Genomic DNA, 22,271 nt, shown 5'->3' on the forward strand with positions numbered 1-22,271 from the left:
AGTGGGCTGAGCACGCAACCCTGTGGCGATCTCCTGTTCAGGCTCAGAGCAGTGGAGGTGTGGGGGCCCAGTCTGACCCTCTGGGAGCGACCTGTTAGGAAGTTCAGGATCCAACTGCAGGTGGCTGATGGGAGCCCAAGGTTTACTAGCTTGGACACCAGACATTGAGGGAGCATGAAGTGCTGTGGATACTCAGCACTTCATGCTTTTTTATACTTGTTTAACACGAACAAGTATAAAATGAACAAACTGCTTAACATGAACAAGTATAAAATGAACAAACTGCTTAATATGAACAAGTATAAAAAGACAAAACTGCTTAATATGAACAAGTATAAAAATGAACAAACTGCTTAACACGAACAAGTATAAAAATGAACAAACTGCTTAACACGAACAAGTATAAAAATGAACAAACTGCTTAACACTAACAAGTATAAAAATGAACAAACTGCTTAACACGAACAAGTATAAAATGAACAAACTGCTTAACACTAACAAGTATAAAAATGAACAAACTGCTTAACATGAACAAGTATAAAAATGAACAAACTGCTTAACATGAACAAGTATAAAAATGAACAAACTGCTTAACACGAACATGTATAAAATGACCTAACTACTAACTAAATGTAAAATGACCTAAGGACTTCACATGGATGGAGCAACCCTGGATGAATGTTTCCGTGCAAATCTGATGAAAAAGCTCCTGATCTTCTCCATCAGACCTTTGCGTTCTGACTTTGGCTCAGCAGTTTGGTTTGTCATCTCTTTTTCAACATCTGCAAGCTCTTTAGGCTGAACTGGGTTGTCAATGGGTACTACCTGGGATTGCTCATTGGATGCACGCAGTATAACCATGAGGTCCTTTGTGATCGAGATGGCTTCCTCAACCATATATCTGTTTATGAGTACATAAGGTCTCTGATTCCTTGGTGTATCATTTGAGTCCAAGCTGTGATAGATCCTGTCCAGCAGATATTTCACAATGAGCTGGTTTAAAAGCTCTGTGTGTTCAGTATGGTAGTCTCTATCGACGCCCATGATTTCAGCAATGGTTTCGGGAACCTTGTTGCCTACGACTGCCTCCAAGCCCTCGATGGTAAATTTTTGTTTGTGGAGATTTTCCAGAACGTTGGTTGTAAATATTTTCAAAATATCTCCAAAAATCTCACTCAGAGTGGAGGTGGTGCTGGGTGCTGTGTTTCCAGCTGCCAGCCTCAACCACTCCTCTGGGGTCATGTCGATGAAAAAGCGGTCGACGACCGCCTCCAAGGCTTCGACTGTTACGGTCTCCATGGATGGTGAACTCCTTCTATCGGGCATGGTTGTTGTAGGTTTGTCAAGGACGGATCTAAGCTCTGCGACCAACAAGTGCAAAGTGACGGTTATAGAAAAAGAACGAGCAAATAAAGACCCTGTTGCCTATGACGTTTATACGTCATAGACATCAAACCCACCCGAACGACAGTCTTATGTCGTCACGTAATAAGTCACGTATAGCGTCAGCAGCCACTGCGTATGTCGCCTTCAGACTACTATTTAACTATTTAAATTATTAACAGTTGGGCTAATTAAATAATTTACAACCCGCCTCTCTTCGCCCGGCTCATCTTTTTCATTTCTGAAGGCTTAGTTTGTCTTCATTTTCTTCTGGTTGTGACCAAAATAGTAAGAAATCATTTTATTTATCCTTTGCACGCTAAATATGAATTGCGGTTTATCGGTTTTCATAAAACTTATGTTTTAGCCCTGTTCTGGTGTCCTCATTGTTCACCATATTTGTCTAGTGGGACTCTTATCTCACTGAGACCTGATAATTTTACCGTAAATAAAACCGCTTCATTATCGCTATTAATATCCGATGTTTGGGGAATTTTCTCTCTCATTTATAGACTCCCTTGCATTTAATCATTACGGCTCATTCAGACAGTGGTATCTTTTTAGAATAGAAATCTATAAACTCAGGGAAAGTAGTACATCTTGCTTTCACAATAGGATGTATTAATCTGGACCTTTCTCAACATGGACTGTTTTTTTTTTGTTTGCTTGTTTGTTTGTTTTTTTGTCTTATTCTGCGAACTGTTTATTCAAGGAAGTGATCACTCAGAGATATTGCATAGTGCACATTCTATAACTGATATTTGGGGTTTCAATTTTCCTTTTGTTAAAAGCATCCAATATTTTTGTTAATAATAAGAAATGTTAAAGCTCCCTAATATAGGCTACAGGCACTGTTTTTTATTATTATTATTATTTTTTTTTTAAGTCACCTTAAAGTTAGTTAGTTAAACCTTTTTAAGTTGGCGCAGCGCTATTATGAAATGAAAAGCTTCATAAAGCGCATTGTGGATTTCAGCGATTGTCATGTAAACAGAGGGTTCCAGAAATCTGTACACCTTTCTTCCAGATTCTTTCGAAGACTCATATTGTGAAACAAACCTCAAAATACGACCTCTGGTCTCTGAATTATTATTTTTTTTAACTTAGGAACATAAATACTGAACAAAGCAAAGCGTGGAGTTACGCCTAGGGAAATAGCTTTTGACAATGTCAGAAAAAAGTGACCGCAAACTGGCTTCATCAGCCACTCAGCGATGAAAACGATGATTGGCCAAAATGTAACTTTGTTCAATTCTCATTGGTCAAGGTTCTATTCCGGATAAAATATGATTGGTCAAGTTGTTCATCCTGCATCCTCCCGCTTGGTCATACAAACAGAACATGTGAAATAATAACAATGCCCAAAGTTTACTACGTATTTATTAATTTCCTCCGATATAGCTTATTTAAAAGCTGTTAAGAACTTTCAGTGTTAAGGAATTTGCGTGTCGCTTTCTAAACTATGTTCATTTTTAATCGCTAGCTGATGACATCTGCTGTGCAATAACAAAACTAACTGGAAAAGGTTTAGTACTTTAAGTACGTCATGCGAAAGTGGAATGCTTAAAATTTTAGAGTCTGTTATTGCAAAAGAAACGTGTAAGCTGTTTCGTGAACGGCAACATTTGAAATTCAAAGTTAAGCTTTTGCGTTTCCGGGCACAGCTCTGAACAAGCAAGTTCCCGTTAGACTCGCACTGGAACATCTCCTTAGCCGGCTGCGGCTTCCTGGGGATTTACCACATCGGTGTGGCCAGCTGTCTGCAGGAGCAGGCTCCTTTCCTGGTGCAGAAGGCCAGACACATCTATGGAGCCTCTCCTGGGACCCTCATCGCCACTGCTTTGGTGTTACGTCCACACAGGGCACAACATATTTGAGGACACGAAGACAAAAATGAGGATTGAAACGTATTTTATTTCACCACTCTCTGGACCTTTTCTTTATCTTCTTTTTCCTGTGAAGGAAGAGAGAGAACCAATCCTCAGTGTTCCCCGTGTCCCAAAAAACAAAAGAAAACAAAAATCCCAAAGTAGAAACAGAAAGTTGGACCTGATGAGCCGATCAAAAGGAACAAAACGATACAGCAGGGGGCCAACCCTATACAGGGCCGTCGAAGCCTCTGCTAGTACCGGACTACAAAAAAAGAAACTACTGAAAAGGAAAATTCGAAAACAGGACAATCGGTCCCACCAGGTCAAAATCACAACCAAACAAAGGGCTAACAAAAACTACCGTGAGGCAGGCTGGAGACGTCAAATCGCATGCATCCTAGGTGGTGGTTGGAAGTGGGCGCCACATTCCTGGCGCAACCCAGCCTATTTATAGGCGGTCCAACAGCCCAAAATTAACAAACCAAATTAGAATAAATGATTATCTAAACTCCAAAGTACATTAAACAACAAAACGCCATACAACTAAAGTAAATACAAAACGATCCAAAAGAAAGAAAATAGAAATAAATACAATGTGCCGAAAGCACATAACACCCCCACCCAAAGACTCTGAATGGGGATTGATGTAATCCGCACAAAACTCAGCCCATTCAGAGAAAAAAAAAACAAAAAAAAACACTAGAGTCGTGAGAGTGCGTCGGCAACTACGTTGTCCTTACCTCGAACATGTTGAATAGAGATATTAAAAAATTGAAGCCGCAGAGACCAGCCCATCAACCGCCGATTTTTATTACGCATGCGGTCCAGAAAGACTAAAGGGTTATGGTCCGTAAAAACAACCACAGATCCATTGGAGCCGCTTACGTACACCTCAAAATGTTCTAAAGCCAGGACCAACGCCAGCGCCTCCTTTTCGATGGTTGAATACCATCTTTGATACCTATCAAGTTTCTTCGAGAAATAAGAAACCGGATGTTCCACCCCATCAGTACCATCTTGCAAAAGGACAGCTCCGACGCCTGAATCACATGCGTCCACAGCCAATTTAAACGGCACGTCAAAACGAGGGGCAGACAACACAGGAGCGTTAACCAATAACTGTTTAGTTTGTTCAAAAGCAGCTTGACACCGGTCAGACCAAATAAAAGCTACTTTTGGGCTAAGTAAATCCGTTAAATGGGCGGCTACAGAAGAAAAGTTTTTACAAAACCCCCTATAGTAACCAACCAACCATCGCTAAATAGCGGCGTAACTCTGTACGATTGGTCGGTACAGGAACAGACAGAATAGCCTCTACTTTAGCCTCCACTGGGCGTACCTGACCTCCCCCCACCCTTTTTCCAAGATAGGTAACTGTCGCTTGGCTAAATTGGCATTTGGAAAGATTAACAGTCAAATTAGCCTCACTCAGACGCGCAAAAACAGACGTCAAATGTTCAATGTGCTCAGCCCATGTAGTAGAACAAATAACCAAATCATCCAAGTAAGCCTCACAGAATGATAAACCAGACAAGACAACATTCATGAGCCGCTGAAACGTTGCTGGGGCATTACGCATCCCAAAAGCCATCACTGTGTACTGAAGGAAATCATCGGGTGTGACAAAAGCGGAAATTTCTTGGGCTCGTGCTGTTAAGGGTACCTGCCAGTATCCCTTCAGCAAATCCAGCTTGGTCACAAACTGGGCAGCCCCCACATGGTCCACACAGTCCTCCATACGTGGTAGTGGATAACAATCCGGCTTAGTCACCCCATTTACCTTCCTGAAGTCCGTACAGAAACGGTCCTCCCCATTGGCTTTAATAGTAAGGAGGCATGGCGAACTCCACGCACTACTACTTGCAGTAGCAAGTCCATGCTTCATCATGTACTCCACCTGTGCTTTCAAACGGCGTCTCTTGTCTGGGTTCACTCTGTAAGGATGTTGTTTAATAGGCTTGGAATCACCAACATCAATATCATGGCTGAGCACACGAGTCTGAGTGGGAATGTCTGCAAACAGCGACCTATAAGACTGGATCAAATGAATGACATCAGCCTGCTTGGAAAAATCAAGGTGAGACAACAAGAGAGGTAAGTTTTCTAACACCTCCGAATTTGGAAACTGTCCTTTAGAAACATCCGGGAAAAAGACGTCACCTTCAAGTTCAGCACTGGACAGCTCCTCCCGTGCGTCCGCCCCTGCACCGACGCATGAGTCAGCTCGTTCACCGGAAACGCAACTCACTGCTTTAGACAGAGAGGGCGCACGCTCGATGTAAGGCTTGAGCATATTGATATGGCATAGGCGAGACATCCGCCTCCGATCAGGAGTAGAAACCATAAAATCTCTATCACCGACCTTCCTCTTGATTACATAAGGGCCACTGTAGCGTGCTTGTAAGCTGGAGCCGGGAACTGGAAGCAACACCAACACTTTGTCCCCAGGCTCAAAAACTCTAGTGGCCGCCTTTCTGTCAAATAAAGATTTCATTTTAGCCTGTGCAGTTTGAAGATTTTCTTTGGCTATCTCGCACGCACGGCTCAGCTTCAGTCTAAAATTACTGACGTAGTCCAACAGATTTTGGTCAGATTTTTCACACAACCATTTCTCTTTCAATAGCTTTAAAGGACCACGAACAGCATGAGCAAAAACCAAGTCCGCCGGGCTAAACCCCAGAGACTCCTGAACTACTTCCCGTATAGCAAACAGTTGTAAATGTACCCCTTCATCCCAGTCCTTTTCGAACTCCAAACAGTAGGTGCGAAGCATTGTTTTTAATGTTTGATGGAAACGCTCGAGTGCGCCCTGACTCTCCGGGTGATAAGCGCTGGAATGACAGTGCTTTATGTCAAGTTGATCTAAAACCTGCGCAAATACTTTAGACATAAAGTTAGACCCTTGGTCAGTCTGCACAACCCGAGGTAAGCCAAACAATGAAAAAAACTTTGTTAATGCTTTAACCACTACTGGCGTAGATATTTTTCGCACCGGAAAAACCTCTGGAAAACGAGTGGAGGTACACATCACCGTTACCAAGAACTTATTCCCCGCTTTGGTTCGAGGCAACGGACCCACACAGTCAACCAGCACTCGTTCAAAGGGTTCAGCAATGGCTGGAATGGGATACAACGGAGCAGGAGGAATTGTCTGATTCGGTTTTCCAGATTTTTGACAGAAATGACACGAATTACAATATCGCACGACATCACTCTTCAACCCCGGCCAAAAGAAATGACGCAAAATGCGATCATAGGTTTTTCTTATGCCAAGGTGACCAGCTAGTGGATTGTCATGCGCTAATCGCAAAATCTCTGGTCGATATGGGGTTGGGACAACAATCTGTTTCACGACACTCCACTCTTCAATAGGGGAAACACTTAAAGGCGTCCATTTACGCATCAAAATCCCATCATTTAAAAAATAACCAGTAGACATAGAATCAGACTCATCAGTCAATGCATCGTTAAACAAAGATGCTAAGCTTTTATCAGTTTTTTGGAGCTCCATCAATTGTTGTCTAGATAATGACAGAGCCTTGGCATCAAACATGCCCTCCTTCAAACCTTCCTTTACTGGGACATGTTCAGGTTCAGCGTTGCACAGAAAAGTTTCACTCAAGTCCAGGTCATCTTTATCTTCCTCTTGTTGACGCTTAAGTGCTGCGCGAATCGCGCACGATGTAAACACATCAGGGAATGTACGAGCAAGCTCATCTGGACAGGTGCGCAACACCGGGACGGGTGTAACGTCTGGAGTAACTAACACTCGACCCCCAGCCAAGTCGTTGCCCATGATCATGGAGACGCCCGGTATGGGAAAACTAGGGCGCACCCCAACCACCGCGTCACCAGACCACAGCTCAGACTGGATGACGACTTTGTGCAGAGGAACACCAATGTCTTGCATGCCAAAACCACGAACCGGCACATCCGAACCAATTGCAGTGTCAACATTTAACGGCAAAATCCCCTCCAAAATAAAAGATTGAGAAGCAGCAGTATCCCGCAATATTTTTACAGGGATTTTCTCACCAGTATTTGACACAGAAACAAATCCGTCCATAACGAAAGGCTTAAAATCAGCATACTCACAAGACTTTTCAGTTGAAAGTGACTGGGTAACGTGATTTACCGTTTTAATTAGAGCGACCGGCTTAGTGTTCTTTTTCTTTAATACCGGACAATTGGCCACAATGTGTCCTCTCTTTTTACAATAAAAACACGTTACATTTACTTTTAAATCCAACGCATGGTCTGACTTACTTTCAACGCCACTAAGGGCAGCAGGAGTATCTGATTCTGCGAATGAAACAGGTTTTGCACACTCTTTCCCGTTATTTTCTGATTTGTCAAATTTATTAAAAACATGTGATCGCTCAAAATTAGCTTTGTGCGTCAACATGTACTCATCAACGAGTATTGCCGCTTTTGACACGTCTGACACTTTATTTTCATTCAAATAGATGGCAACTCTCTCTGGCAAGTTGTTTTTAAAATCTTCCATTAAAATGAGCTGCTTAAGTTGTGCAAAGTCCGCAACATTTTTAGCAGAGCACCAACGATCAAAGAGAATTTCTTTGTCTCTGACAAAATCTGCGTAAGTCTGATGATAATGTTTTTTTAACTTACGAAATTTTTGGCGATATGCTTCAGGCACTAATTCATACGCCCGCAAAATAGCATTTTTAACTTTGTCAAAATCAAGGCTATCTGCGACAGACAGAGAAGCATATGCTTCTTGCGCTTTGCCACTTAATGCACATTGCAACAACAAAGTCCATACCTCTTTAGGCCATTTAAGTGTGAGCGCCACCCTTTCAAACAACGTGAAATATTTATCAACATCTCGCTCATTAAATGGAGGAACCAAGCGAACATTTTTACTCACGTCAAAATCATTTGATCGGGATTGCGAAGACACAGCACCAATCTCAAGTTCTTTCAAACGCAGTTCGGCTTGTATCTCCACTTTCCTTTGTTCAAGATACAGCTCCTTCTCTCTCAAAGCAAGCCGTCCTAATTCAACTTCAAGTTCCTTCAAACGAACCGGATCATCTGACCACGAAGCTCTGGATGGAGACCCAACAGGACTTTTTGGTAAACTTGTAGCAGGAAAAATCCCAACCTGAACCAGTGCTGCCAACAACTCAGCTTCAATTGTTCCTCTTTTAGCACGCTTATTTACTGTAACCTTGAAGTGATCGGCTACCAACAGCAACTGATCCTTTGTGCATTTACTCAAGGACTCCAATGTGGGCTTTTTAACAAACTCATCCAGGTCAAACTCCATGTCAAGACCACAGAATCAAGCCACACTTTTCACTAAAAGCCCATGCACAAACAAAAGCTACCAGAACACCACGCCCACCTAAATCACTGCAACGCACACTAGCTGTTCCAAATTGCATAGAAAAACCACACAACAAACAAACTCAAAACAAGCTCAGGACACGACTAGTCACTAAAGGTAAACCTTGTTTAAACGAGCCCCCATAAATATGTAACCTCCCCAAAGGGCACAACATATTTGAGGACACGAAGACAAAAATGAGGATTGAAACGTATTTTATTTCACCACTCTCTGGACCTTTTCTTTATCTTCTTTTTCCTGTGAAGGAAGAGAGAGAACCAATCCTCAGTGTTCCCCGTGTCCCAAAAAACAAAAGAAAACAAAAATCCCAAAGTAGAAACAGAAAGTTGGACCTGATGAGCCGATCAAAAGGAACAAAACGATACAGCAGGGGGCCAACCCTATACAGGGCCGTCGAAGCCTCTGCTAGTACCGGACTACAAAAAAAGAAACTACTGAAAAGGAAAATTCGAAAACAGGACAATCGGTCCCACCAGGTCAAAATCACAACCAAACAAAGGGCTAACAAAAACTACCGTGAGGCAGGCTGGAGACGTCAAATCGCATGCATCCTAGGTGGTGGTTGGAAGTGGGCGTCGCCGTTACCTGGCGCAACCCAGCCTATTTATAGGCGGTCCAACAGCGTCACAAATTAACAAACCAAATTAGAATAAATGATTATCTAAACTCCAAAGTACATTAAACAACAAAACGCCATACAACTAAAGTAAATACAAAACGATCCAAAAGAAAGAAAATAGAAATAAATACAATGTGCCGAAAGCACATAACATTTGGTCACTGGAGTTGTCTTGGTATGTACCGGTTGTTGTCTGATATAAATATAATAAAAATGCATAGTAACGTAATGTAATGTTAAACTATCAAAATAAACTCTCTTATTTTTAATTGGATATATTACTTAAGTTACCTATGGTACTCTCTTGAACTGAGCTGGTACAGCTCAGGTGGAAACTGGCTCAAATTAAATTCAGCCGTCTTTAGAAAAAAAGGAAAACTTAAAATCATTTACATAGCGTAACTTTGCTCATACTAATAATCATTATTAAGATAATCATAGACATAGACATAGACTGACTTTATTGTCATTTTGTATGCACAGGGGTGTATACATAACGAAATTTTGTTGCATACGGCTCAGACAATGTTTTGAGGTTCCAATGAGGTTACTCCAGAAACTGACATTATTCACATACATACATTTTAATCAAACAATACATGTAATTTATTTTAAGTGTAAGTTTTGCTTGTTTGGGAAAGTAAACTTAAAAGAGTCAAGACAAGTTTCCCCAAATGGCCGGAACTTGAACTTGACTGGGTTTTATGTTTTGTTAAAGTAACATCAAACAAAATGATTAGTTTTTTTCTGACAAGTTTTTTTTTTTATAAAATAGCTCGCCTAAATAACTGTATCTGAAAGGTATCTTAGTGTTTATATATTAACTATTCAGTGTAAAAACAATGCTAATTGTTGTTATTTATTGTACCTTGATATTGTCAATTTGGGGGGTTGTTATTTGTAGCTTTTTCTATCTCCAGGTTCTGCTCAATAATTCCCATGAACCCATGATGAATAAAGAGAATCCTATCTGTCGTTTAGATCATCTCAGAATTATACACATTGGGTGCTACATTTTCATTGAATTATTTGACTGTATAATTTCAAATACTTTACTCCAGTTTAATAGTTTACACTCAGTAAAGCAATAAATGTCTAACCCTGATGTTTGGCTGTGATCCACATGATTGTGAACCTTCATTCCTGTAATTAATTGCAGGAGATGCTGGGGCAAGCATAGCTGAAGTCGCCAAAGAGGCAAGGAAGCGGTTCTTCGGACCCATGCATCCCTCTTTTACTCTGGTGAAGATTAAAAAAGGCGGACTCTGCCCGCTGATAGCTCCCATCGGGCCAACGGGCAACTGGGAATCTCTCTGACCCGTGTGGCAGATGGAGAAAACGTCCTGGTGTCTCACTTCAACAATAAGGAGGAGCGGATTCAGGTATACTAAATAACATTAAGACACTTTTAGTGTGACTTAATAACATTAAGCCACTTTTTACAGCAACTTCCAGAGTTGCCTATTCTCACTCGTCTGGAGTGAAACAAGTGAAGTTCCTCTAATTCTCACACTCTTACTCTGCCCAGAGAAATGCACTCCAAAAAAGGGCTCAAGTGTCTAACTTACAATTATTTGGCTTTTTATTAGGCATGTGTCTGCAGCACCTACATCCCCGTGTATTGTGGCCTCATTCCTCCCACACTTCAAGGAGTGGTGAGTAAATTCCCTGTTCCTGCGAGTCTGTGCAGTGGAGTCAGGAGGGAAGTGAAGTTTTATTCCAGGGTTGGAGCTGGACACCAGCTGGTGTGACAGAGCAAGTATCCCTTACAGGTCTGGACACTGCTATAAACCAAGAGAAGTGGTTCACAGAGGAACATGCCAGCTACAAAAACATAAAAGTTGATTTTCTTCCACAAGTAACACTGTGATCTGCATTAAAATAGAAAAACAAGCTTTATGGTCCAATTTCAGATTTTCTTGTTTACCCTGGCTGGACATCCCCCAGGATAACAGGGGTAACCCCTGTTATAAAGGATAACCCCCAGGATATATATATATATATATATATATATATATATATATATATATATATATATATATATATATATATATATATATATATATATATATATATATATATATCCAAACTTTCACAAATTAATATCAGAATAAAATTCTCTTTCACCTCTCAAAGGGTTATTATTATTGATGCAGATTTTGTGAAGATGTTGAGAAAGAAACGCAGTCACAGGTGCATTTTTCGATATGAAACCCCGCATTTACCCTCTATCTTCTCCATCTTTCCGCGTGAAGGTTCAGTCCTGATGTGACATCGCTGTCTGATGTCTATAGCGGAGCGGGAGCTTTGTGAGGGTGGACCACGCCCCGGCCACGGCGTGCGGTGTTGTCTAACGAACTAGGTTAGCTCACTGCTGCCACTGCTGCTTATTTCAAGGTGTTGCGCCGAATAATGTACCCCTACAATAAAAAGCACACCCATCTGGGGAGGTCATTGATTTATCGAATAGTAATTTTATTAACGATATTTCTCATGGAAAAATGAAGTATTTTTAATTAAAATAAATAAAAGTAACACATATATAGTGGGGCATGTTGTCAACTTAGAGCATACAACCTTTTCTTTTTCTTTGGAAAAAATATTTAATGTCACTGATATTATCTACCAAAACCAGTCATCAGTTCCATTAACGAGATATTTTTTTTATTTGAAAAGGGGGAATAAAAACTGCCTTCCAACCGTTGCACTTCAAATGACTGGGGGTGCGTTTTTCGACATAACACCGTGCGTCCAGTTAGGTTTACAAGCCCTGCGAAGATGGCGACTTCAGGGAGAAGTGCATTATTATCCTCCACATCAGCTGGATCTAAGAGCACACTGGAGAGCTCCAACCCAGAAGAGGACGATGGGCAGAACCTATGGTGGGCGATGCGAAATTAAAACTATTTCAGTGCGCACAGGTTTTGAGATTTCACAGCGTAGAGTCACAGTGTTGGGATAAGGATGGTTTGACAGCTAGTCTGCTAGCGATGCTAACTAGCATCAGCACCAGACTCAGTGGTGACACAGCGGCACCAGCTCGCGCTAGCCTCTTGCTGCTGCCAGTCATTGTTTATGTATGAGTGAATAAACAAGCCTCGTTTGGCTGCGTTTTTAACGCCCCTGCTCTGTCTGCAGGTCCACCATCCTGAGTGAAGTGTCCACCCATTCAAGATCAAAGCTACCGTCTGGGAAAAATGTCCTGGTCATGGGTGGGTATCTTCTCTGCAGTCTCCTGGCTAGCCAATGGGCATCGTTAGCTCGGATAGCCCTGTAGCTGCTGATCACCTCATCCTGTTCCCTTGACTTATACCTGCTCTCTAGCTAAGCTAGCTGCCTCTGGTGATGGGGGTTTTGTGTCAAAGCTTTGTGGCTGGAGAGACAGAGACAGGTGTATTTTCCTGACACAGTCGTTCATCATCACATTATGAGAGAAACCCTGCAAGTCATTCTAGCTCCCAGTGATGCTAGTCGCTGCTAGGCAACGATAATTCTAGGAAATGGGTGAATAAAAAATGACATGCAAAATACACAGAGACAGTTTGGTATTTTTCGTTTGATTGAAGCAGAAAGGGTGCCTCCCGGACCTCGCTAATGTCCGCACACATTAACACCCAGCACACACACACATCCGCCTGAGATAATCCGCTCCATGCTATCCATTACAGCTAATCAGCCACTTGGTTGCCTATGTATGGAGTGCTGTGTGTGTGTGAGGCCATTTGCTTGTTATGCTGTCCATGACAACATCAGCAAGCTCAGCTGTAATAAACCGTGTCCCCCTGTTGGTATAGATTAATATGACACACAGCAAAAATGGGTGAAGAGCTGGCCTTATAAACGCGTTGTTTAAAACAATGTTATGGATGGTGTTTCCATGCAGACATTCACAGCTGCGTTTCAACGAAGTAGGATGATGTTTAAGCTTATTTGAAAACTTCCTCCCCTTAGTTCTAATTATGAAATTTGAAAATCGGTGTCTACCAATTTCACCAAATTGTCAAATACCCAAACATATCAAATCCCCATAAACTATTCATTCTAAACAAGACAGCAAAGCAACTTCTTTGGTACTCTAATACATAGCTGTAACTTCAAAAAGTAATGTCTTTATATATTTTATAAACAGAACTAAGGACATTAGTTGAATTCTACACTACATGTGAATATAAAAATACTCTTTCTGGTCATCTGAATAGTATGAAACATTAGATTTAATATACAATTTAAAGTTGTTGCACCCCTCTCTAACAATGTTTGGATTCTTGAAGATTGCATTTTGTTTTTAACTGGGAGTATTTGATAATACACTACAGTACGTGATTAAAAGGTGTTCATCCTTACCAGCTGCAAAATGTTGGTTGAGGTCAGTCCCTTTTTAACTTGACCACTATTCAACCTTAAAGCATTTTTTTTTTAAAATAAAAAAGCATTGAAATGTACATTTGAATCAACATTTGAATTGATTGTCCATATGGGGCCCATGTTATTCACCTATTTTCTGTATTTAGGTGAGGTGGGATCTGGAAAGACCACCTTGGTTGCAAAGTTACAAGGTATTGAGGAGTACATGAAAGGGCGTGGCCTGGAATATCTCTACTTCAGCGTTCACGATGATGACATTGACGGTAACCAGACTACAGATTCTCTCTCTTTTTTTTTTTTTAAATCTCCAACTGCTTTTAAAACACCAGTAGTACCGCATGTCAAGACAAGTTTTTAAATGTTGACCTAGTTTGTGTGTTTGTTTAGATTACACTCGATGCAACGCGTGGGTCTTGGACGGAGACCTCTACCACAAAGGTCTGCAGGGAGTCGCTGTTCCAGTGGGCTCCATCGAAGACACTTTGCTGCTGATAACAGTCGACATGTCACGGCCATGGAACGCCCTGGACTCTCTTCAGAAGTGGGCCGCCGTTGCTAGGGAACACATCGACAAACTCCGAGTCGCTCCGGAAAAGCTGCGGGAGCTGGAACACAAAAGTGAGTCAGCTGAGGGGCGGGGGAGTGAAGGGAGCGGCCTTTACCGAAGCGCGTCTTATTTGACGTTTTATCTGAAGAATGTTTCAGAATGTGCCCATGTTTCAAATGTTGACTTTACTTTTTTTTTTTTATTGCTTTTAGTTGTAAAACAGTTTCAGGAGTACACAGAGCCGGGCAGCGGAGAGGACGGCGCGCCACAGAGGAGGAGTGACGAGGAGGAAGGCGTGCTGCTGCCGTTAGGGGACAACACACTCACACACAACCTAGGAATACCGGTGGTGGTGGTCTGCACAAAGGTACAAACTTTCCAAAGTGTGTCTTTACAAACAGTTTTGGTCCGAAGGAGCTTTTGAAAACCTACCAATTTAACTGTAGAGAGTTCTAATAAGACCGGTCAAACGGTTAGCCCAAATTTTGATTTACAATTCTGACCTTTTTATGGATTAGCAGAAATTCACAATGAATTCAAACTGTGGACTCAGACCTATTTTTTTTTTTTTTTTAATAAAAATCAGTAAAGTTGTTTTTCATTCAAGACTCCAATGAGTGTAAGTAATCTTATCTCCGAAATGACTTTTATGTAAAACTTTTACTTTAAGGTACGATACATTGTGGATAATCGCTGATTTTTTTCTTTTTTTTTTCCCATCTGTTGGCAAACCTTCAAACTGATTTCTGTCACCTGCTTATCTGTCCTCAGTGTGATGCTATCAGCACACTGGAGAAAGAGCACGACTACAGAGACGAACACTTGGACTTCATCCAGTCCCACATCAGACATTTCTGCCTGCAGTGTATCCTTGAACTAACACAATGCTGCGGCAGAATATACAGCACTAACACGGCTACATTGCAACACATATTTTCTGATCATTCAGCAGTTTACCCATGAAGTTACTTTTTTTATTTATTTTTTATATTTTTCTGAGCGGATTTCAATGAGCCAAAACTCGAATCAGTTCATCTGAAAGTCTATTTTCTTTTTCTTTTTTAGGGATGTTTGTCGCCATGGTTTTCAGGCCCTTGTTAGCTGAAATTGCTTTGTTCGGAATAGCCTTGACAGTGCGTTCAGATGGCGCCTCTTTGCTTTACACGTCAGTGAAGGAGATGAAGAACCTGGACATCCTTTACAAATATCTTGTTCACAGACTCTACGGCTTTCCCTTCCACTGCCCGGCTCAGGTGGTGGAGAGAGACGCCGTTTTCATGTAAGCTCGTCGCAACGCTTCCTCTCCCGGAGGACGACAGGATCGTGTTTCGGTTTGCTTTGTAACCCTCTCTGTCTTCTGCCAGTCCGTCAGGTTGGGATAATGAGAAAAAGATCGCTATACTTCATGAGAACTTCCAGACGCTGAAATCACATGACAGCTACGAGGACGTAGTAGTCAAACCGCCAGTTAGAAAGGTACAAACTCGCAGAAGAGCATAATGGCTTCCATCACACATCATTTATACAGCTAATGCTCTGTAAACAGCCTAATGGGCACTGTCTTGTGAAAGTATTGATATCTGACCAACACAACGTAACACAAAATTATAAAACAGGAAGAAAATAATCTCTTTTCAACATTTTTACAGAGCAAAATCTGAGAAGAGTGGTGTTTATTTACATTTAGCTCTACTTTGAAGAGCGCCTTGGACCGTAATTACAGCTGCAAGTCTTGGAATGCTTCACCAGCTTCACACTTCTAAAGGCTAACATATTTGCCAGTTCTTGGAAAAGTTGCTCAAGATTAAATGGAGAGCATCTGTGAAGATCTTTTTGAAGTTTGGCTGGGGGTTTTTAATTAGATTTAGGACTAGATTTTGACTGGGCCGTTCGAACATAAAAAACAGACTGAAGAGATTCTTTCATAGCTCTCGCTGTCTGTTTAGAGGAAGACCCTGCACCTCACTTTCCAGACCACACGGTTGCGGAAACCACATTGTCTTGAAGTGTTTACACCAGAAACGTCAAACAAGACTTCTTGGGGTTTTCTTCTTGCTACTTCTCCATAAAAGCCAAATTTGCGAATTACCCAACGAATTGGTTTCATGTCAACAGATCTTCCCACTTGAGCTGTTGATCTCTGCAGCTACTCTAGAGCTACCACAGCTGCTTTGGCTGGCTTTTTTTTTTTTTTGTCTGATGCTCTCCTTTCACAGCCTGTGAGTTTATGTGGACATCCGTGTCCTGGGTGTGCAGATATGCTCTTTTTATTTTTAAATGGTGACAAGTCCAAGGCTCGGAACTTGTTTTCTAATCCTGCTTTAAATTTTGCCACAATTTCCTGCTGACGTCTCTTCTGATGCTTGTTCATTAGTTTTCTCTAAAAAGCCCATGAAGCCTTCACAGAACGGCTGTAATTATGCTGACACTATTTAAGGAAGTGGCTCATGACAATTCACACTATCACACTGAATCGCACAAAAATCCAATGCATCGGCCTTTTGGAAATTGTGAGGTGCACTCAGGTCTATAAGCTGCGGGTTGTAATGTTTTATCCTTTTCTTTTCGCTAGATTGTCCATGAAAAAGAAATTCAGGCAGAAGATGACCAAGTGTTTCTGGTAAAGCTGCAGGTCAGGAAACATTTCCACTTTGCTAAAGCATGCTGGGTCGCACAGAAATTAAATCTGTCTTGATATGTTAATTAGGGGCTAATTGTTGGGAGTGTGCATATTGTCCTCTAATTTGCAGACGCTGCTTGCCAAACAGCCTGCTGTAACAGCAGGGCGACCGGTGGTGAGTGGCTCTTTCATTTATTTCTCTTTCCCCAAAACCTTTGGCTCCAGTAAAGGGAATCCTCCTAAGTTGCCATATGTGTAACTTTTTGTTGTTGTTGTTGTTTTGATCTATAGGACACCACTAGCAGGGCGCCCACAGGTTCCCCGAGAACAAGCAATCGCTCCGCAGCGGCCAACGTGGCGAACGCCATGCCTCAGTCAGGTGTGAACTCATCTGTCTTTTGCTCTTTGCTCTCTCCTGGCGTCTGCATTTTATTTTTTTTATTTTTTTGCATCACATAAATGCTGTCCTAATTATTTACACCACAGGTCAGACAAGTGAGGGTGTGCTGGCCAATTTCTTCAACAGTCTACTGACAAAGAAAGCCGGGACAGGCGGCCCCGGGACACCAGGTGGTAACAACACACCAGGAACTGTACGGAAGTCAGGTGAGAACACGAGGCCTCTCACTTTTCCTTATTTTCACAGTGTGACATGTTAGACAACTGTGCTTGAGGAAAACATTTCCATCTTTAGTCACGCCTCATCACTTCAGCTCCCATTTGCTCTCTGTTATCTGTACTTTCCCACTTGTTCTCCACTCCATTTATAATGTGTGTATGCACTAGTCAGAGGATGCTGGCCACGTTAAGGTGTGTGTGAGAAAGATATTTCTCATTTACCGCTGCTCGCCTTTTTTGTGTTTGTTTGTTTTTTTTTAAATGCATCCCTCCTCCCTCTTCTGAATGTCTTTCCCAAGAATCATAAGAGGAACATTTATATTACCTCGACATATTTTTGTCAAAAATGCCTTTTTTGGCAATCAACTTGTCTTACTAAAATGAATTTAAAACAAGAAAATCATGAAATTACAACTAAAATACTGGATTATTTTTTATAACTACATTTTTAGTTGCAAATTGGATTTTACAACAAAGCAGACCCAGTAATTTCAAATGACATAATCAGCACAAAGGCAAAAAGACGTGAATGATACGTAGTTGCTGCATGTTCCCCTTTCTCCTCTCCAATTGCCAACATATTTTTTCTTAACTTTTTTGAGTTGTTTTTTTTCTTGAGGTCTTGTCTGCTTGCTGGAATTTATTTCTAATCACTAACATCTGCATCTGTAAATGCACATGATTCTAACTAAGAATAAAACACAGTGAAGGAGCAACAAGCAGCATGGAATGGCTGAAAGCCCAAATGCAGACATCATTGACTCTGTACTATACTGCTGTTGTTGGAGAAAGAAATTGATCAGAGCCAGATGACCTCTTCTGTTGCATAAATGATCTTGAAACTTCCCCCATCCACACATCAGACGGCATCAGGCTTATTTAGCTGTTCGTTAAGGTTAGGTATTCTACTATTCACAACTACAGAGTCTGCAAAGTCTTTTTTTTTTTTTTACTTCTTTCTAAACATTTTCAGTATGGCCTTCATCATTTCTGTTCTTGCATCTTCTCATTTGTCATCGGATATATTTTAGCTATGTGTTTGACTGCCAAATTCAGGCATCTGCAGTTGCGCTGATTGTCAAGAAAAATGCTAATAGTAGTTGGTCTTGGTATCCTCTACAGTTTAGGATGTGGAAGTCCAGCAAACTGTGAAACATGATCTGGAAATGCTTTATCTTTTAGCAGTGAGAGGGAGACTGCAATGGACGCGTTTTTAGAACGCTGTTATGTACGTGTTAGAACGGCCCAGTTAAAGTTCAGACCTAAATCTATTTCAGAAATGGGGTTCGGACACCCTCCATTACATCTGATTGAGTTTAAGCAAATTTTTTTTTTTCCAATTGAAATTTTAAGAAAATTTTCAGATGTGAAAAGATAAATGGATACCTCATAAGTCTAGCAACTGTCTGAATGCAAACGTGTGATAAAACGTGGAAAAGGGTTGTAAACACTCGACTTGCTTGGCGCTATATGTCAGATAAATCAGACCGGAATTGATCTTGTCCAGCTCCTTTGAAAAACTCTGTGGCTTTTTATTGATTTCCTGTTACCATTCTGGGATTATTCTTGTCAGTGTTGGCTGTTATTCTCTGCTGCAGCGACGCAACAGCAGCTGCTCTTCCTTTCTGCTAATGAGTTCAGACACAATGAGACCACTGGAAGCGCAGCAGCCTTCTGAGATGTTTGCATTAAATTATTAATTAACAATACTGCAATTGCTGTAGTGCTTATTCTCATCCAATCAGAATTATACTCAGATTTTTAGGGTTAAGGAGGTAAATTAAGCTGGACTCTCGCTGTCCTAGTTCCACCCAGTTCTTATTTTAATCATGTGCATTTGAAACACAGCTTATCGCGTTGTGGGTAAAAACTACGTCAATGTTCACTCCTCTGCAGTGTAGTAGCAATGGTTTACTTTCTTTTCCTTCTTTTTTTTTTTTTTTTAACTTCAGGTTCAAAGCTGGGACTGAGCGACGTCCAGGCAGAGCTGGACCGCATATCCAACCGGGAAACTGACTCGGACTTGTCCAATGCCAACGACACCGCCGCCACCGACGGCCAGGACACATGAAGAGCAACGCACTTCACCACTGCTCTCCTTCTATTCCCTCCTCTGCACCTCCCTTTCTTCCCTCCACCTTCAGCCTCCACTTCATCATAAAGAGCGCGGTGAGGGTGGGGTCAGGGGGTCGGATGGGCGGACAGATACTGTCGTTCTCATCACTGTCTTCTCGAAGAGAACTCGCCATCTCTTCCCCCTTACGTCTTCTCTCACCCGCACCTCGTTCCTGCCCCCTCGTTTTTGTTGTTTTGTTTGTTTTGTTTTTTTTTGTCTTCTCAGCTGTTACACCAAGGACAAGTTTGTGTCACTGTTACATGCAAGTACGTGTCTGTGGGGAAAGCGGGGACCAGTTGGGGTGAGAGGGAGAGGGTGAAAAAGGATTTACTGAAAGTGAGGATGTTTTATGCATCCATTTACAGTGATGGTACAGTTAGGGTTTTTACAGTATAAATGCTGAGGGTGCATGTTGATGAGACTGCACTTAGGGTAAAATAGGAGGGACTGTGTGTTTATCGTACAAAAAGCACCAGATGGGGGACAAAAAAAATGAAACAAAAATGCAAATAGTTTTTTTGTTTTTTTTTAAGATGAAGGGAAAACATACCAGTATTTGTATGTGTGTGTGTGTGTGTGTGCGTGTGTGTGCTTGTACGGATGTCTGTGTGTATAAAAGTAAAAGAATGTGGTAGATAGAGGATGACTAGGAAAGTTCCAACCAGAACCCGTTTCTTACGAGAGATTTTTGGGCCGTTCACTACCAAGTGGGAAACGTCATTACCATTGTCATACACTACAAGTACACCAGCTGCATCTGTTACACTACCAGACTTAATTGAGAAATACAAAAATAAATAAATAAATGTTGATACGCAAACACTAAGGTTTCCTGTCCTATAATTGGCCAAACGATCCGCTGGGGTGCTGTTACCAAACGCATAGAGCAAGAGGCGGTGCAGCAAACTGAAAGAGTGCTAAGCAGTGGGGTGGGGGTGGCTGAGCTTTACTTGTACAGAAAATAAAAGCATTTGCAAGTTTAATAGTTGCTCCTTGTTGGGTGGGTGGTGGTAAAGGTTCAAGGGGAGGGGGGGCGTTAGAACAAAGGGAGGGTCACATCCAGAATGTACAGTCATTGTCTCGCTGATTGGTCCTGTTATTTCAGAGCTCCGTGTCGGCGTTTGTATAATCAGACATGTCAATCAGTCAAATAAAAAGGTGTATTTATTCGGATTTACCTTTCATCTCCTTTGTTTGTTTGTTTGTTGTTGTTTTTTTTCAGAATTCCTACGCAGTCTAGAAGAGCATAGGACTTGATTTAAATGATTTCTGTATCTGAAACATCATATTATGAGATTAATGTTCCAGTGTTAAAAAGTTCCCTTCATCTGTTTCATCAATCTATCTACCCATCATTTTACTCATCTTTGCCCATCATTAGTCCATTTATTCATCCATTCCTATGTCTAGCAAGCATCTATGCATCCAACTATCCTTGAAACCTCAAGATCATTCATCCAGATCCTCTCATCTGCCCCTTTTCTGTCCATCCATCCATTCTTACTCATCACATATTTATACCCTCACCTCAATAGAAAAATCTGCAAAAAATTGATTTAACTTTTCTTTTTTTCTATCCTCTGCTAATTTGAGTCTGGAGGAGAATGGGATTTGGGGGCAATAAATGTGCATGAACCCTGTCAAATGTTCACATCACATTACACCTAATAAAATTATACAGATCATTTAGAAATAAAATGGTGCTCCGATGAACGCCTTCAAGAGCTCTCGCAAAGAGTACCGAAGGCTGAGCTGTGCTGCCACATCAAATAATCAAATAGGTTTCTTTTCTTCTTCTTTTTTTTTTCTTACATGGGGGTGACATGGTGCCAGGATGCTGGGTTGGGGGGGAAGAACGTCAAATGTTTGACTTAAGACTGGAATAAATGGGTGAGGGGGGAGAGAATTATGGTTTCCTCATTACTTTGATCAAATTCAATGGTTTGTGCAGGGCAAAAAAAACGATACAGGGATGTCCCGACTCACAGCTTACAGGGCTTCAGGAATCCTCTAATGGCAGCTTGATTTCAGATACCACACAGCAAGCTGTTGGCAGATTAGAGAAATACATCCCTTGATAAGATAGGGTCATTTTTAAGCACAGACAAGCAGCGTTATTATCAGGTGAAAAGTTGGTTTGTTGGTGTGTTTTATTCTGAGTTGTGTCTTTTTTGCACGAGCAGTAAGAAGCCATTTAAGCCCTGGGTGTTGCATTTACAGCACTTCCCAGTTATCTTTTTGATGATGATGATGATGATGATGATGATGAATACTTTATTAATCCCCAAGGGGAAATTCAAGTTTTGTGTAATGAGCAAACAACAAGGCTGCTAAAATGTAATTTCTTTCCTTACCAAGTGTCAAGGTAAATTAGGCAGTGGTTAAGCTTCATTTAGCTTTATTCCAAAGAGCTGATTTGATCTATTTTCACATACAAAATACAGATTCATTCACTAATTTAGAATGCTATGTGAAGGTTCATTTATTTTCTCTCAATTCTCTATGAGAAACACATCATACAAATTATTCAGACTGTTTTCAAGTCTTTGTTAATTATCACTTTTTTTTTTTTTGACATACAGAAATACTAGTTCAATACAAAAAATGTTTCAAACCGAGACTCACTGGAACATGTATTCTTACTTACTTAACATAAAAACAAGAAAGAAACGGTAAAGACTTTTCCTCGAGTGTTTCACCCCTTCAGTGGACACATTGCACGCTACTGTATAGCTTCCTGGTGCGTTTCCTGCTGCTA

General features: G+C 41.2%; 1 protein-coding gene and 1 pseudogene across 1 annotated transcript; both read left to right on the forward strand.

Moving 5' to 3' along the window:
• Positions 1-2,929: 2,929 nt before the first annotated feature.
• On the forward strand, positions 2,930-11,601 carry LOC122844092 (annotated as a pseudogene).
• A 350-nt stretch (positions 11,602-11,951) lies between these two features.
• dync1li1 (dynein, cytoplasmic 1, light intermediate chain 1) lies at positions 11,952-20,699 on the forward strand. The gene is made up of 13 exons (XM_044138391.1): positions 11,952-12,129; positions 12,386-12,459; positions 13,759-13,875; positions 14,000-14,230; positions 14,372-14,526; positions 14,931-15,024; positions 15,303-15,438; positions 15,524-15,635; positions 16,732-16,791; positions 16,910-16,954; positions 17,071-17,158; positions 17,266-17,385; positions 19,350-20,699. Exons 1-13 carry the CDS (start codon positions 12,026-12,028, stop codon positions 19,466-19,468), a joined length of 1,455 nt encoding a protein of 484 aa, XP_043994326.1. The 5' UTR covers positions 11,952-12,025; the 3' UTR covers positions 19,469-20,699.
• The last annotated feature ends 1,572 nt before the right edge of the window (positions 20,700-22,271 follow it).

Source organism: Gambusia affinis, linkage group LG14 (genome assembly GCF_019740435.1).
Source record: "Gambusia affinis linkage group LG14, SWU_Gaff_1.0, whole genome shotgun sequence".
NCBI lineage: Eukaryota > Metazoa > Chordata > Actinopteri > Cyprinodontiformes > Poeciliidae > Gambusia > Gambusia affinis.

Excerpts from the sequence above, each read along its gene's own strand:
- dync1li1 (XM_044138391.1), top strand. The coding sequence starts at position 12,026 with ATGGCGACTTCAGGGAGAAGTGCATTATTATCCTCCACATCAGCTGGA. Across the intron at positions 13,876-13,999 it reads TCACGATGATGACATTGACG|ATTACACTCGATGCAACGCG; the intron begins GTAACCAGACTA and ends GTGTTTGTTTAG. Across the intron at positions 15,636-16,731 it reads TCAAACCGCCAGTTAGAAAG|ATTGTCCATGAAAAAGAAAT; the intron begins GTACAAACTCGC and ends TCTTTTCGCTAG.